General features: G+C 49.8%; 1 protein-coding gene across 1 annotated transcript; it reads right to left on the bottom strand.

Annotated features, from left to right (window-relative positions):
* Positions 1–5888: 5888 nt before the first annotated feature.
* Positions 5889–12147, bottom strand: LOC140399368 (putative uncharacterized protein BRD3OS). Its single transcript, XM_072488947.1, has one exon. The coding sequence runs from the start codon at positions 12145–12147 to the stop codon at positions 11848–11850; it is 300 nt and encodes a 99-aa protein (XP_072345048.1). The 3' UTR covers positions 5889–11847.
* Between the last annotated feature and the right edge of the window lie 344 nt (positions 12148–12491).

Below are 12491 nucleotides of genomic sequence, written 5' to 3' on the forward strand. Positions count from 1 at the left end.
TCTGACAGTGCGGCAATCCCTCAGCAGTGAACTTCTGACAGTGCAGCACTCCCTCAGTACTGACCCTCTGACAGTGCGGCAATCCCTCAGCAGTGAACTTCTGACAGTGCAGCGCTCCCTCAGCACTGACCCTCTGACAGTGCTGTGCTCCCTCAGTACTGACCCTCTGACAGTGCAGTGCTCCCTCAGCAATGAGCCTCTGCAGCAATCCCTCAGTACTGACCCTCTGACAGTGCAGCACTCCTTCAGCAGTGAACCTCTGCAGCAATCCCTCAGTACTGACCCTCTGACACTGCAGCGCTCCCTCAGCAGTGAACCTCTGACAGTGAACAAGGAACAAAGGAAAGTACAACACGGGAACAGGCCCGTCGGCCCTCCAAGCCTGTGCCGACCATGCTGCCCATCTAAACAAATCTTCTACACTTCCGAGGTCCATATCCCTCTATTCCCATCCTATTCATGTATTTGTCAAGATGCCCCTTAAACGTCACTACCGTGCCTGCTTCCACCACCTCCTCCGGCAGCGAGTTCCAGGCACTCACTATCCTCTGTGTAAAAAAATTTGCCTCATATCTCGTCTAAACCTTGCCCCTCGCACCTTAAACCTATTTCCCCGAGTAATTGACCCCTCTACCCGGGAAAAAGTCTCTGACTATCCACTCTGTCTATGCCCCCCATAATTTTGTAGACCTCTTATCAGGTCGTTCCAGTGAGAACAAACCGAGTTCACAGATTATCATAGAATTTACAGTGCAGAAGGAGGCCATTCAGCCCATCGAGTCTGCACCGGCTCTTGGAAAGAGCAGCCTACCCAAAGTCAACGCCTCCACCCTATCCCCATAACCCAGTAACCCCACCCAACACTAAGGGCAATTTTGGATACTAAGGGCAATTTATCATGGCCAATCCACCTAACCTGCACATCTTTGGACTGTGGGAGGAAACCGGAGCACCCGGAGGAAACCCACGCACACACAGGGAGGATGTGCAGACTCCGCACAGACAGTGGCCCAAGCCGGAATCGAACCTGGGACCCTGGAGCTGTGAAGCAATTGTGCTATCCACAATGCTACCGTGCTGCCCTAATTTATTCAACCTCTCATAGCTAATGCCCTCCATACAAGGCAACATCCAGATAAATCTCTTGGCACCCTCTCCAATTCCTATGGTAGTGTGGCGACCAGAATTGAACACTATACTCCAAGTGTGGCCTAACTGAGGTTTTATACAGTTGCAACATCACTTGCCAATTTTTATACTCAATGCCCTGGCCAATGAATGCAAGCATGCCGTATGCCTTCTTGACTACCTTCTCCACCTGTGTTGCCCCTTTCAGTGACCTGTGGACCTGTACACCTAGATCTCGCTGACTGTCAATACTCTTGAGGGTTCTATCATTCACTGTATATTCCCTACCTGTATTAGACCTTCCAAAATGCATTACCTCACATTTGTCCGGATTAAACTCCATCTGCCATCTCTCCGCCCAAGTCTCCAGACAATCTAAATCCTGCTGTATCCTCTGACTGTCCTCATCACTATCCACAATTCCACCAACCTTTGTGTCGTCCACAAACTTACGAATCAGACCAGTTACATTTTCCCCCAAATCATTTATATATACTATGAACAGCAATGGTCCCAGCACTGATCCCTGCGGAACACCACTAGTCACAGCCCTCCAATCAGAAAAACACCCTTCCATTGCTACTCTCTACCTTCAATGACCTAGCCAGTGCAGCGCTCCCTCAGTACTGACCGTCTGACAGTGCGGCACTACCTCAGGACTGGCCCCCTGACAGTGTGGCACTCCCTCAGTACTGACCCTCTGACAGTGCAGACCCTCTGACAGTGCGGCACTACCTCTACTGACCGTTTGACAGTGCGGCACTACCTCAGGACTGACCCCGACAGTGCAGCACTCCCTCAGTACTGACCCTCTGACAGTGCAGCACTCCTCAGTACTGACCCTCTGACAGTGCAGCACTCCCTCAGTACTGACTCTCTGACAGTGCAGCGCTCCCTCAGTACTGACCCTCTGACAGTGCAGCACTCCCTCAGTACTGACCCTCTGACAGTGCAGCACACCCTCAGCAGTGAACCTCTGACAGTGCCACGCTCCCTCAGTACTGACCCTCTGCCAGTGCGGCACTCCCTCACTACTGACCCTCTGACAGTTCAGCACTCCCTCAGTACTGACCTCTGACAGTGCAGCACTCCCTCAGTACTGACCTCTGACAGTGCGGCGCTCCCTCAGTACTGACCCTCTGACAGTGCTGCAGTCCCTCCGTACTGACCCTCTGACAGTGCAGCACTCGCTCAGTACTGACCCTCTGACAGTGAAGTGATGCTGCAGTCCTGAATTGTCAAACTCTATTTTAGGCTCAGGTTTTTGGAGAATAACCAGTCAATTTGGGATCCTGAGTAGGTTTTGTGGCGATATCAATCTTTGTGCGCCTGTACTCAAATCTGAGAACATGTCAGATTTGGCTTTAACCTTGACATAGAACATAGAACGATACAGCGCAGTACAGGCCCTTCGGCCCACGATGTTGCACCTACATGGGAAATCAAAAAACAAAAGCCATCTAACCTACACTATGCCATTATCATCCATATGCTTATCCAATAAACTTTTAAATGCCCTCAATGTTGGCGAGTTCACTACTGTAGCAGGTAGGGCATTCCACGGCCTCACCACTCTTTGCATAAAGAGCCTACCTCTGACCTCTGTCCTATATCTATTACCCCTCAGTTGAAGGCTATGTCCCCTCGTGCTAGCCATTTCCATCCGCGGTAGAAGGCTCTCACTGTCCACCCTATCTAACCCCCTGATCATTTTGTATGCCTCTATTAAGTCTCCTCTTAACCTTCTTCTCTCTAATGAAAACAACCTCAAGTCCATCAGCCTTTCCTCATAGGATTTTCCCTCCATACCAGGCAACATCCTGGTAAATCTCCTCTGCACCCGCTCCAAAGCTTCCACGTCCTTCCTATAATGCGGTGACCAGAACTGTACGCAATACTCCAAATGCGGCCGTACCAGAGTTTTGTACAGCTGCAACATGACCTCATGACTCCGGAACTCAATCCCTCTACCAATAAAGGCCAACACTCCATAGGCCTTCTTCACAACCCTATCAACCTGGGTGGCAACTTTCAGGGATCTATGTACATGGACACCTAGATCCCTCTGCTCATCCACACTTCCAAGAACTTTACCATTAGCCAAGTATTCCGCATTCCTGTTATTCCTTCTAAAGTGAATCACCTCACACTTCTCTACATTAAACTCCATTTGCCACCTCTCAGCCCAGCTCTGCAGCTTATCTATATCCCTCTGTAACCTGCTACATCCTTCCACACTATCGACAACACCACCGACTTTAGTATCGTCTGCAAATTTACTCACCCACCCTTCTGCGCCTTCCTCTAGGTCATTGATAAAAATGACAAACCGCAACGGCCCCAGAACAGATCCTTGTGGTACTCCACTTGTAACTCAACTCCATTCTGAACATTTCCCATCAACCACCACCCTCTGTCTTCTTTCAGCTAGCCAATTTCTGATCCACATCTCTAAATCACCCTCAATCCCCAGCCTCCGTATTTTCTGCAATAGCCTACCGTGGGGAACCTTATCAAACACTTTGCTGAAATCCATATACACCACATCAACTGCTCTACCCTCGTCTACCTGTTCAGTCATCTTCTCAAAGAACTCGATAAGGTTTGTGAGGCATGACCTACCCTTCACAAAGCCATGCTGACTATCCCTGATCATATTATTCCTATCTAGATGATTATAAATCTTGTTTCTTATAATCCCCTCCAAGACTTTACCCACAACAGACGTGAGGCTAACCGGTCTATAGTTACCGGGGTTGTCTCTACTCCCCTTCATGAACAAAGGGACCACATTTGCTATCCTCCAGTCCTCTGGCACTATTCCTGTAGCCAATGATGACATAAAAATCAAAGCCAAAGGCCCAGCAATCTCTTCCCTGGCTTCCCAGAGAATCCTAGGATAAATCCCATCAGGCCCCGGGGACTTATCTATTTTCAGCCTTTCCAGAATTGCCAACACCTCTTACCTACGTACCTCAATGCCATCTATTCTAATAGCCTGGGTCTCAGCATTCTCCTCCACAACATTCTCTTTTTCCTGAGTGAATACTGACGAAAAATATTCATTTAGTATCTCGCCTATCTCTTCAGACTCCACACACAACTTCCCATCCCTGTCCTTGACTGGCCCTACTCTTACCCTAGTCATTCTTTTATTCCTGACATACCTATAGAAAGCTTTTGGGTTTTCCTTGATCCTACCTGCCAAATACTTCTCATGTCCCCTCCTTGCTCGTCTTAGCTCTCTCTTTAGATCCTTCCTCGCTACCTTGTAACTATCAATCGCCCCAACTGAAACTTCACACCTCATCTTCACATAGGCCTCCTTCTTCCTCTTAACAAGAGATTCCACTTCTTTGGTAAACCACGGTTCCCTCGTTCGACGCCTTCCTCCCTGCCTGACCGGTACGTACTTATCAAGAACACGCAGTAGCTGTTCCTTGAACAAGCTCCACTTATCCAGTGTGCCCAACACTTGCAGCCTACTTCTCCAACCTATCCCCCCCAAGTCATGTCTAATGGCATCATAATTGCCCTTCCCCCAGCTATAACTCTTGCCCTGCGGTGTATACTTATCCCTTTCCATCACTAACGTAAACTAAACGTCACCGAATTGTGGTCACTGTCCCCAAAGTGCTCTCCTACCTCTAAATCCAACACCTGGCCTGGTTCATTACCCAAAACCAAATCCAAAGTGGCCTCGCCTCTTGTTGGCCTGTCAACATATTGTGTCAGGAAACCCTCCTGCACACATTGTACAAAAAACGACCCATCTAATGTACTCGAACTATATCTTTTCCAGTCAATATTTGGAAAGTTAAAGTCTCCCATAATAACTACCCTGTTACTTTCGCTCTTATCCAGAATCATCTTCGCCATCCTTTCCTCTACATTCCTAGAACTATTTGGAGGCCTCTAGAAAACTCCCAACAGGGTGACCTCTCCTTTCCTGTTTCTAACCTCAGCCCATACTACCTCGGAAGAGTCCCCATCTAGCATCCTCTCCGCCACCGTAATACTGCTCTTGACTAGCAGCACCACACCTCCCCCTCTTTTGCCTCCTTCTCTGAGCTTACTAAAACACCTAAACCCCGGAACATGCAACATCCATTCCTGTCCCTGCTCTATCCATGTCTCCGAAATGGTCACAACATCGAAGTCCCAGGTACCAACCCATGCTGCCAGTTCCCCTACCTTATTTTGTATACTCCTGGCATTGAAGTAGACAAACTTCAAACCACCTACCTGAACACTGGCCCCCTCCTGCGAAGTCAAATCTGTGCTCCTGACCTCTATACTCTCATTCTCCCGTACCCTAAAACTACAATCCAGGTTCCCATGCCCCTGCTGCATTAGTTTAAACCCCCCCAAAGAGCACTAACAAATCTCCCTCCCAGGATATTTGTGCCCCTCAGGTTCAGATGTGGACCATCCTGTCTGAAGAGGTCCCACCTTCCCCAGAAAGAGCCCCAGTTATCCAGAAATCTGAATCCCTCCCGCCTGCACCATCCTTGTAGCCACGTGTTTAAATGCTCTCTCTCCCTATTCCTCATCTCACTATCACGTGGCACGGGCAACAACCCAGAGATAACAACTCTGTTTGTTCTAGTTCTGAGCTTCCATCCTAGCTCCCTGAAAGCCTGCCTGACATCCTTGTCCCCTTTCCTACCTATGTCGTTAGTGCCAATGTGGACCACGACTTGGGGCTGCTCCCCCTCCCCCTTAAGGACCCGGAAAACACGATCCGAGACATCACAACATTGTTACGTCACAACAAATAGGTCATTTATTCACTGAACCTGCATTACTATTTTACAATGGCCATGAAAGCAAGTCATTGATTTGCAAGGGGAGATGGTTTCAAGGTTTGATAGAGGTGCTGAAGATCATGAAGGATTTTGGTACAGTAAATCAGGAGAAACTGTTTGCAATGGCAGGAGCATCAGCAAGCAGGGCACAGATTAAATGTCGGTAACTATGCAGCAGCGAAGCTTCCTGAATGTCCCGGCTGAAAAGACAATGAAAACACATTCAATAACCACGTTCAAAATGTCAGAAGGAAATGTAAATATTTATTGGTCTGCGTGTAAGTGGGTCTAATCGAATATTCCTCACCGAGCTGCCAAAACCATCTTTGCCTGAAACGTCACCTCGGTTTGTCTATCGAAGATCCACTCGGTTTGGTCCAGAGTTTAAGCACCAGCCGTGTTTGATCCCGTGTCTGCTGAATAAGCCCAGTTGGATCCCCGGCTCCTGCAATTATCACATGTCCCTGCATCAGGAGGGAGAAATGAGCCTGGGTTCCTGTCCTGACCAGTTATTACTGAATGATGCTGTATGTATGTGAATAGCAGGTAAGGACCGGACTAGGCTCGCCTGCCATGCTCCCACAGGACAAATTGCCAGCCAATATTCGATAGGCTGCCACAGGCTGGGCCCAGCGTTGCTCTGATTGAAAGCACTGCAATTTTGTTTCAATCATCTGTTCCACTGCAGATGGCTAAAATCCAATTTAGTTTCCTGATCCTGACTCTTGCTCTGCTTGTATCTAATTAAAAAACTTCACATGAAAAATAGAAAGACAAATTCTTTAACCCAAAGTGCTCCTGGGCTCCTGTCCCATCTCAACCCCAAGCAAGGGGCAGGTCATCACTCCCCTGCAGGAACAATCTGCCTTCTTGTCAAAGCAATTCCTGACTTTGCTTGGATTTCCTGGAAATGGGATATGATCACTGACAGACCCCAGATTCCTGGAATTATTGAGACCAGTTTCATCAAGCTTGATTGTAACTGGCTGGACTCCTTCACCTAACTCATAACAGATCACAGCACTAAGTTTTTTTAAAAATTCCAATTAAGGGGCAATTTAATGTGATCATTCCACTTACCCTACACATCATTTGGGTTGTGGGGGTGAGACCCACGCAGACACGAGGAGAATGTGCAAACTCCCCACACTGAGCCGGTGTCGGGATCGAACTAGCTCCTCGGCAAGCACTGACTCCAGTTAGGGGAGTCTGCCAATCATGCCCCTGATGTTGGGAGAATGAATTAATCATTGAAACAGCTTTCCGGATAGGTCTGCTCTAAAGGGGCCAATCCTTTGTTGTTAATCCTTGGGAGCTGGTTCTTGGCGGCTAGGCCAGCATTTATTGCCCATCCCTAGTTGTCCATCACCCAGAAGGTGGTGATAAGCCTTCTCCTTGAGCCAATCCAGGCAGTGTGGTGAGATCAGGAGGACCTTGGATATGTCTCCACTTGGATACAGGATAACTGGAGAGGACGGGAAGTGTCTTTCGGCTGCACGTTATCAGATTGCGAAGGTAGAAGTCTGAGGAAATTTAACAGGGAGAAAGAAATCAGTAATGGAAACAATTGAAATACATCTTCTCGAATTACGGCCAAGTAGCACAGTGGTTGGCACTGTTGCTTCACAGCAGCGGGCACCTGGGTTTGATTCCCGGATTGGGTCACTGTCTGTGCGGAGTCTGCACGTTCTCCCCGTGTCTGCGTGGGTTTCCTCCGGGTGCTCCGGTTTCCTCCCACAAGTCCCGAAAGACGTGCTGTTCGGCGAATTGGACATTCTGAATTCTCCCTCTGTGTACCCGAACAGGCGCCGGAATGTGGCAACTAGGGGATTTTCACAGTAACTTTATTGCAGTGTTAATGTAAGCCTATTTGTGACATTAAAGATTATTATTGTCTCTCCTTGGTGATTATTTGCAAAGTGCTGTGATTTTTTACTACGGGTTGGGTGAGGAGGCAGGCAAAGTGACTACCTCTTCCAGAACAGGGATCAAACTCCACACAGTCTTAATTTGGTCCAACTGAGCTAACCAAGCCCCATAAATACATCATAACATTTTAGAAGAAAAGAAAATTCAAATTTTAGATAGACAATGGAGGATCAATTAATGAATCTTTTTATAATAAAAATTCCATGTTATCCTTTTGAGATGCTAGGAAATTGGTTGGGAAGGAGGCAAGAATTTGGAGATAAAGGGAAGTTCTCAAATTGACCCGATATTACTGGTCTTATTACTCAGGGATATGAACAGAGATCTCAGTTTTTCACTACATTTATCAATGATGGAAATGAAATAGCCCCAGAACAAAGTTTGCCGATGACACCAAGCTGGATGGCACAGTACATTTGAGGGACAAAAACAGATTCAACTGTGACAGCTGGAGTTCAGTTTGCGTAAGTGAAGTCATCTGCTTTGAACCGAAGAAAAATAGATCTGAGTATTGTGTAAAAGGTGAGGAACCGCAAGGGAGCAGAGAGATTATGGGGTCGAAGTAAAGAAATCAATAAATGATGGTGGACAAGTGCCAAAATAAAAAAGGAAAATTAAATGTTGGTCTTTATCTCAAGAGGGCTGGAAGTTATATTGCAGCTTTGCAATACCCAGTATAGATGAAGTCAGTTGGAAAATGCCCAGTGAGTCAGTCAGTGGAAGATATAAATTTAAGGTTAGAATGTCTTGTTGGTACAATATGGAATTCTAGAGCAGGGGTAGCAGCAGAAAGCAGTAATACTGTTGGAGCTGAACGTCTGTCACAATAGCAACAACTAAATGTCTTTTGAAAGTACCTTTAACATTCTCAAGCGCTTCACAGCAGAATTATAACTTAAGATACATGCCTTGATACCAAAGATATGAGGTAGGTTTTAAATAAGAGGAGAGTCAGAAAAGTTTTGGAAGTATAGTTCAGTACATAAATCATTTAGTGCTGGATGAGTAAAGATCATCAGAACAAATACCGGGGTTTTGTTGCGAAAGTAGTAGTTTTGTTAAATACACTTTTTAAATACTGTAATTCCACTCTCAGGTTCGACCATAAATCCTGTAATTTGTTTAAACAATTGCTCAAAATTCTCAAGCAGAGATTCTGTGCATTCTCAGAGGCCAGCACAGTCTGATCACTGGATATGAGCAGAGCGCATCTGAAATTTAGAAGAAAATCTCACGTTTCAGGCCAGACTTTCTCAAAAATGTTTTCTTTTACATATTTGCACATTTTGTTCTGTACTGTCCCAGAAACTCATTCATTCCAGCCCAAGATTTCAGCATTCAATAAGGAAATCAATAAATAAGGAAATCAATAACTGTTCCTGGGAGTGTGCACGCAGGGAATGAGTGACAATCTGTGGCTTTAAAGCCCTCACACTGGCTGCAGTTTGATCTGAATTGTTCACAATTGCTGCTTTCAACTCCACCAAGTTTGCACAATGGATTTGCGAACAAGTCAAATGCTGATAAAGTGACGTCTGCTGGGACCTGGTCGTGAGTAGAGTCACTCTGGCTAGTGATCCAGATGTGGAGTGACACTGATCTAACTACTCCATAGATTCCGAGGTTGCACAATTCCCTGGGGACTAAATACTTGCAGGTCTAGATCCAGGTGTTCACCTAGATGTGCATTATTCCGGGTGACGGTTGCTCCGGCCGTTTTCCGGGTGCCCGTTACTCCGGGTGAGGGTTATTCCAGCTGTTACACTGGGTGAGGGTTACTCGGGTTGACTGTTACTCCGGGCGAGGGTTACTCGGGCTGAATATTACTCCGGGCGAGGGTTACTCGGGCTGAATGTTACTCCGGGTGAAGGTTAGTCCGGCTGAACGCTACTCCGGGTGAGGGTTACTCCGGCTGTTACTCTGGGTGACGGTTACTCGGGTTGAATGTTACTCCAGGTGAGGGTTACTCTGGCTGGTACTCCGCCTGACGGTTACTCTGGCTGGTACTCCACGTGACAGTTACTCCAGCTGTTACTCTGGGTGACGGTTACTGCGGGTGACGTTTGCTCCGGCTGTTACTCCAGGCGAGGGTTACTCCGGGTGAAGATTACTCCGGCTGAGAGCTACTCCAGCTGTTACTCCGGCTGTTACTCTGGGTGACGGTTACTCCAGGGGAGGGTTTCACCGGCTGTTACTCTGGGTGTTACTCCAGGTGAGGGTTACTCTGGGTGTCAGTTACTCCGGTTGAGGGTTATTCGGGTTGAATGATACTCTTGGTGAGAGTTACTCCAGCTGAATGTTACTCCGGGTGAGGGTTACTCCAGGTGACGGTTACTCTGAGTGAGGGTTACTCTGAGTGAGGGTTACTCCAGGTGAGGGTTACTCCAGGTGAGGGTTACTCCAGGTGAGGGTTACTCCAGGTGAGGGTTACTCCAGGTGAGGGTTACTCCAGGTGAGGGTTACTCCAGGTGAGGGTTACTCCAGGTGAGGGTTACTCCAGGTGAGGGTTACTCCAGGTGAGGGTTACTCCAGGTGAGGGTTACTCCAGGTGAGGGTTACTCCAGGTGAGGGTTACTCCAGGTGAGGGTTACTCCAGGTGAGGGTTACTCCAGGTGAGGGTTACTCCAGGTGAGGGTTACTCCAGGTGAGGGTTACTCCAGGTGAGGGTTACTCCAGGTGAGGGTTACTCCAGGTGAGGGTTACTCCGGGCGAATGTCACACCGGCTGAATGTTACTCCGGGTGCTGGTTACTCTGGCTGTTACTTCGGGTGACGGTTGCTCTGGCTGGTACTCTGCGTGATGGTTACTCTGGCTGGTACTCCGCGTGACGGTTACTCTGGCTGTTACTTCGGGTGACGGTTACTCTGGCTGGTACTCTGCGTGATGGTTACTCTGGCTGGTACTCCGCGTGACGGTTACTCTGGCTGTTACTTTGGGTGACGGTTACTCTGGCTGGTACTCCGCGGGACGGTTACTCTGGCTGTTACTTTGGGTGACGGTTACTCCAGGCGAGGGTTACTCCGGGAGAGGGTTACACCGGCTGTTACTCCGGGTGAAGGTTATTCCGGCTGAGGGTTACTCCGGATGACGATTACCGCAGCTGTTACTCCGGGTGAGTGTTATTCTGGCTGTTATTCCAGGTGAGGGTTACTCCGGCTGAGGGTTATTCCGGCTTTAACTCCGGGTGGGTGAGGGTTACACCGGGTGAAGGTTACTCCGGCTGTTACTTTGGGTGAGCGTTACTCTGGGTGTTACTCCGGGTGAGGGTTATTCTGGCTGCTACTCCGGCTGAATGTTATTCTGGCTGCTACTTCGGCTGAATGTTATTCTGGCTGCTCTCCGGCTGAGGGTTACTCTGGGTGAGGGTTACTCTGGGTGAGGGTTACTCTGGGTGAGGGTTACTCTGGGTGAGGGTTACTCTGGGTGAGGGTTACTCGGTGAGGGTTACTCCGGGTGAGGGTTACTCCGGGTGAGGGTTACTCCGGGTGAGGGTTACTCCGGGTGAGGGTTACTCCGGGTGAGGGTTACTCCGGGTGAGGGTTACTCCGGGTGAAAATTACTCCCGGTGAGGGTTACTCTGTCTGTTACTCCGGGTGTTACTCTGGGTGAGTTACTCCGAGTGAGGGTTACTCCGGGTGTTACTCCCGGTGAGGGTTACACTGGCTGAATGTTACACTGGGTGAAGGTTACTCTGGCTGTTACTCCAGGTGTTACTCTGGGTGAGTTACTCCGGGTGAGGGTTACTCCGGGTGTTACTCCTGGTGAATGTTTCTCTGGCTGAATGTTACTCAGGCTGAATGTTGCTCAGGGTGAGGGTTACGCCGGCTGAATGTTATTCCGGGTGTGGGTTACTCCGGGTGAAGATTACTCCGGGTGAGGGTTACTCCGGGTGTTACTCCTGGTGAGTGTTTCTCTGGCTGAATTGTTACTCCAGCTGTTACTCCGGGTGTTACTCAGGCTGTGGTGCTGACTCGGGTGCGGTTCACATGAGGGAGCAGAGGCGGGAGCGGCCTGGTCCGGCTGCGGTCCCCGGGCTCAGTTTGCTCCGGTCCCTGACCAGGATGGGCTGGTTGCCGAACTGTCGGTACCAGCCGCTCTGGCTGCGGGCCAGGAAGCTGTCGGGCCCGGGCCCCGGGCCTGCGCCCAGCACCCGCCGCTCCAGCTGCTGCTGCTGCTGCCTCCACACCAGCAGCGAGGTGTCGTGGTAGCGGAGCCGGGCCCAAGCCTCAGACACGGCCTTTTCCGCCAGAGGCCTCCGGCTGCCCGCCGCCGCGCCGCTCATCCCCGCGCCAGAGCCGGAGCCATGGCAACCAGGCCCCGCGGCCATGGCAACCTCCCCCCCAGCCATGACAACCAGGCCCCGCCCCCGCGGCCGTGGCAACCAGGCACCGCGGCCATGGCAACCTCCCCCCCAGCCATGACAACCAGGCCCCGCCCCCGCGGCCGTGGCAACCAGGCCCCGCGGCCATGGCAACCTCCCCCCCCCAGCCATGACAACCAGGCCCCGCGGCCATGGCAACCAGGCCCCGCCCCCGCGGCCGTGGCAGCCAGGCCCCGCGGCCATGGCAACCTACCCCCCCAGCCATGACAACCAGGCCCCGCCCCCGCGGCCATGGCAAGCGCCCC

Source organism: Scyliorhinus torazame, chromosome 22 (assembly GCF_047496885.1).
Source record: "Scyliorhinus torazame isolate Kashiwa2021f chromosome 22, sScyTor2.1, whole genome shotgun sequence".
NCBI lineage: Eukaryota > Metazoa > Chordata > Chondrichthyes > Carcharhiniformes > Scyliorhinidae > Scyliorhinus > Scyliorhinus torazame.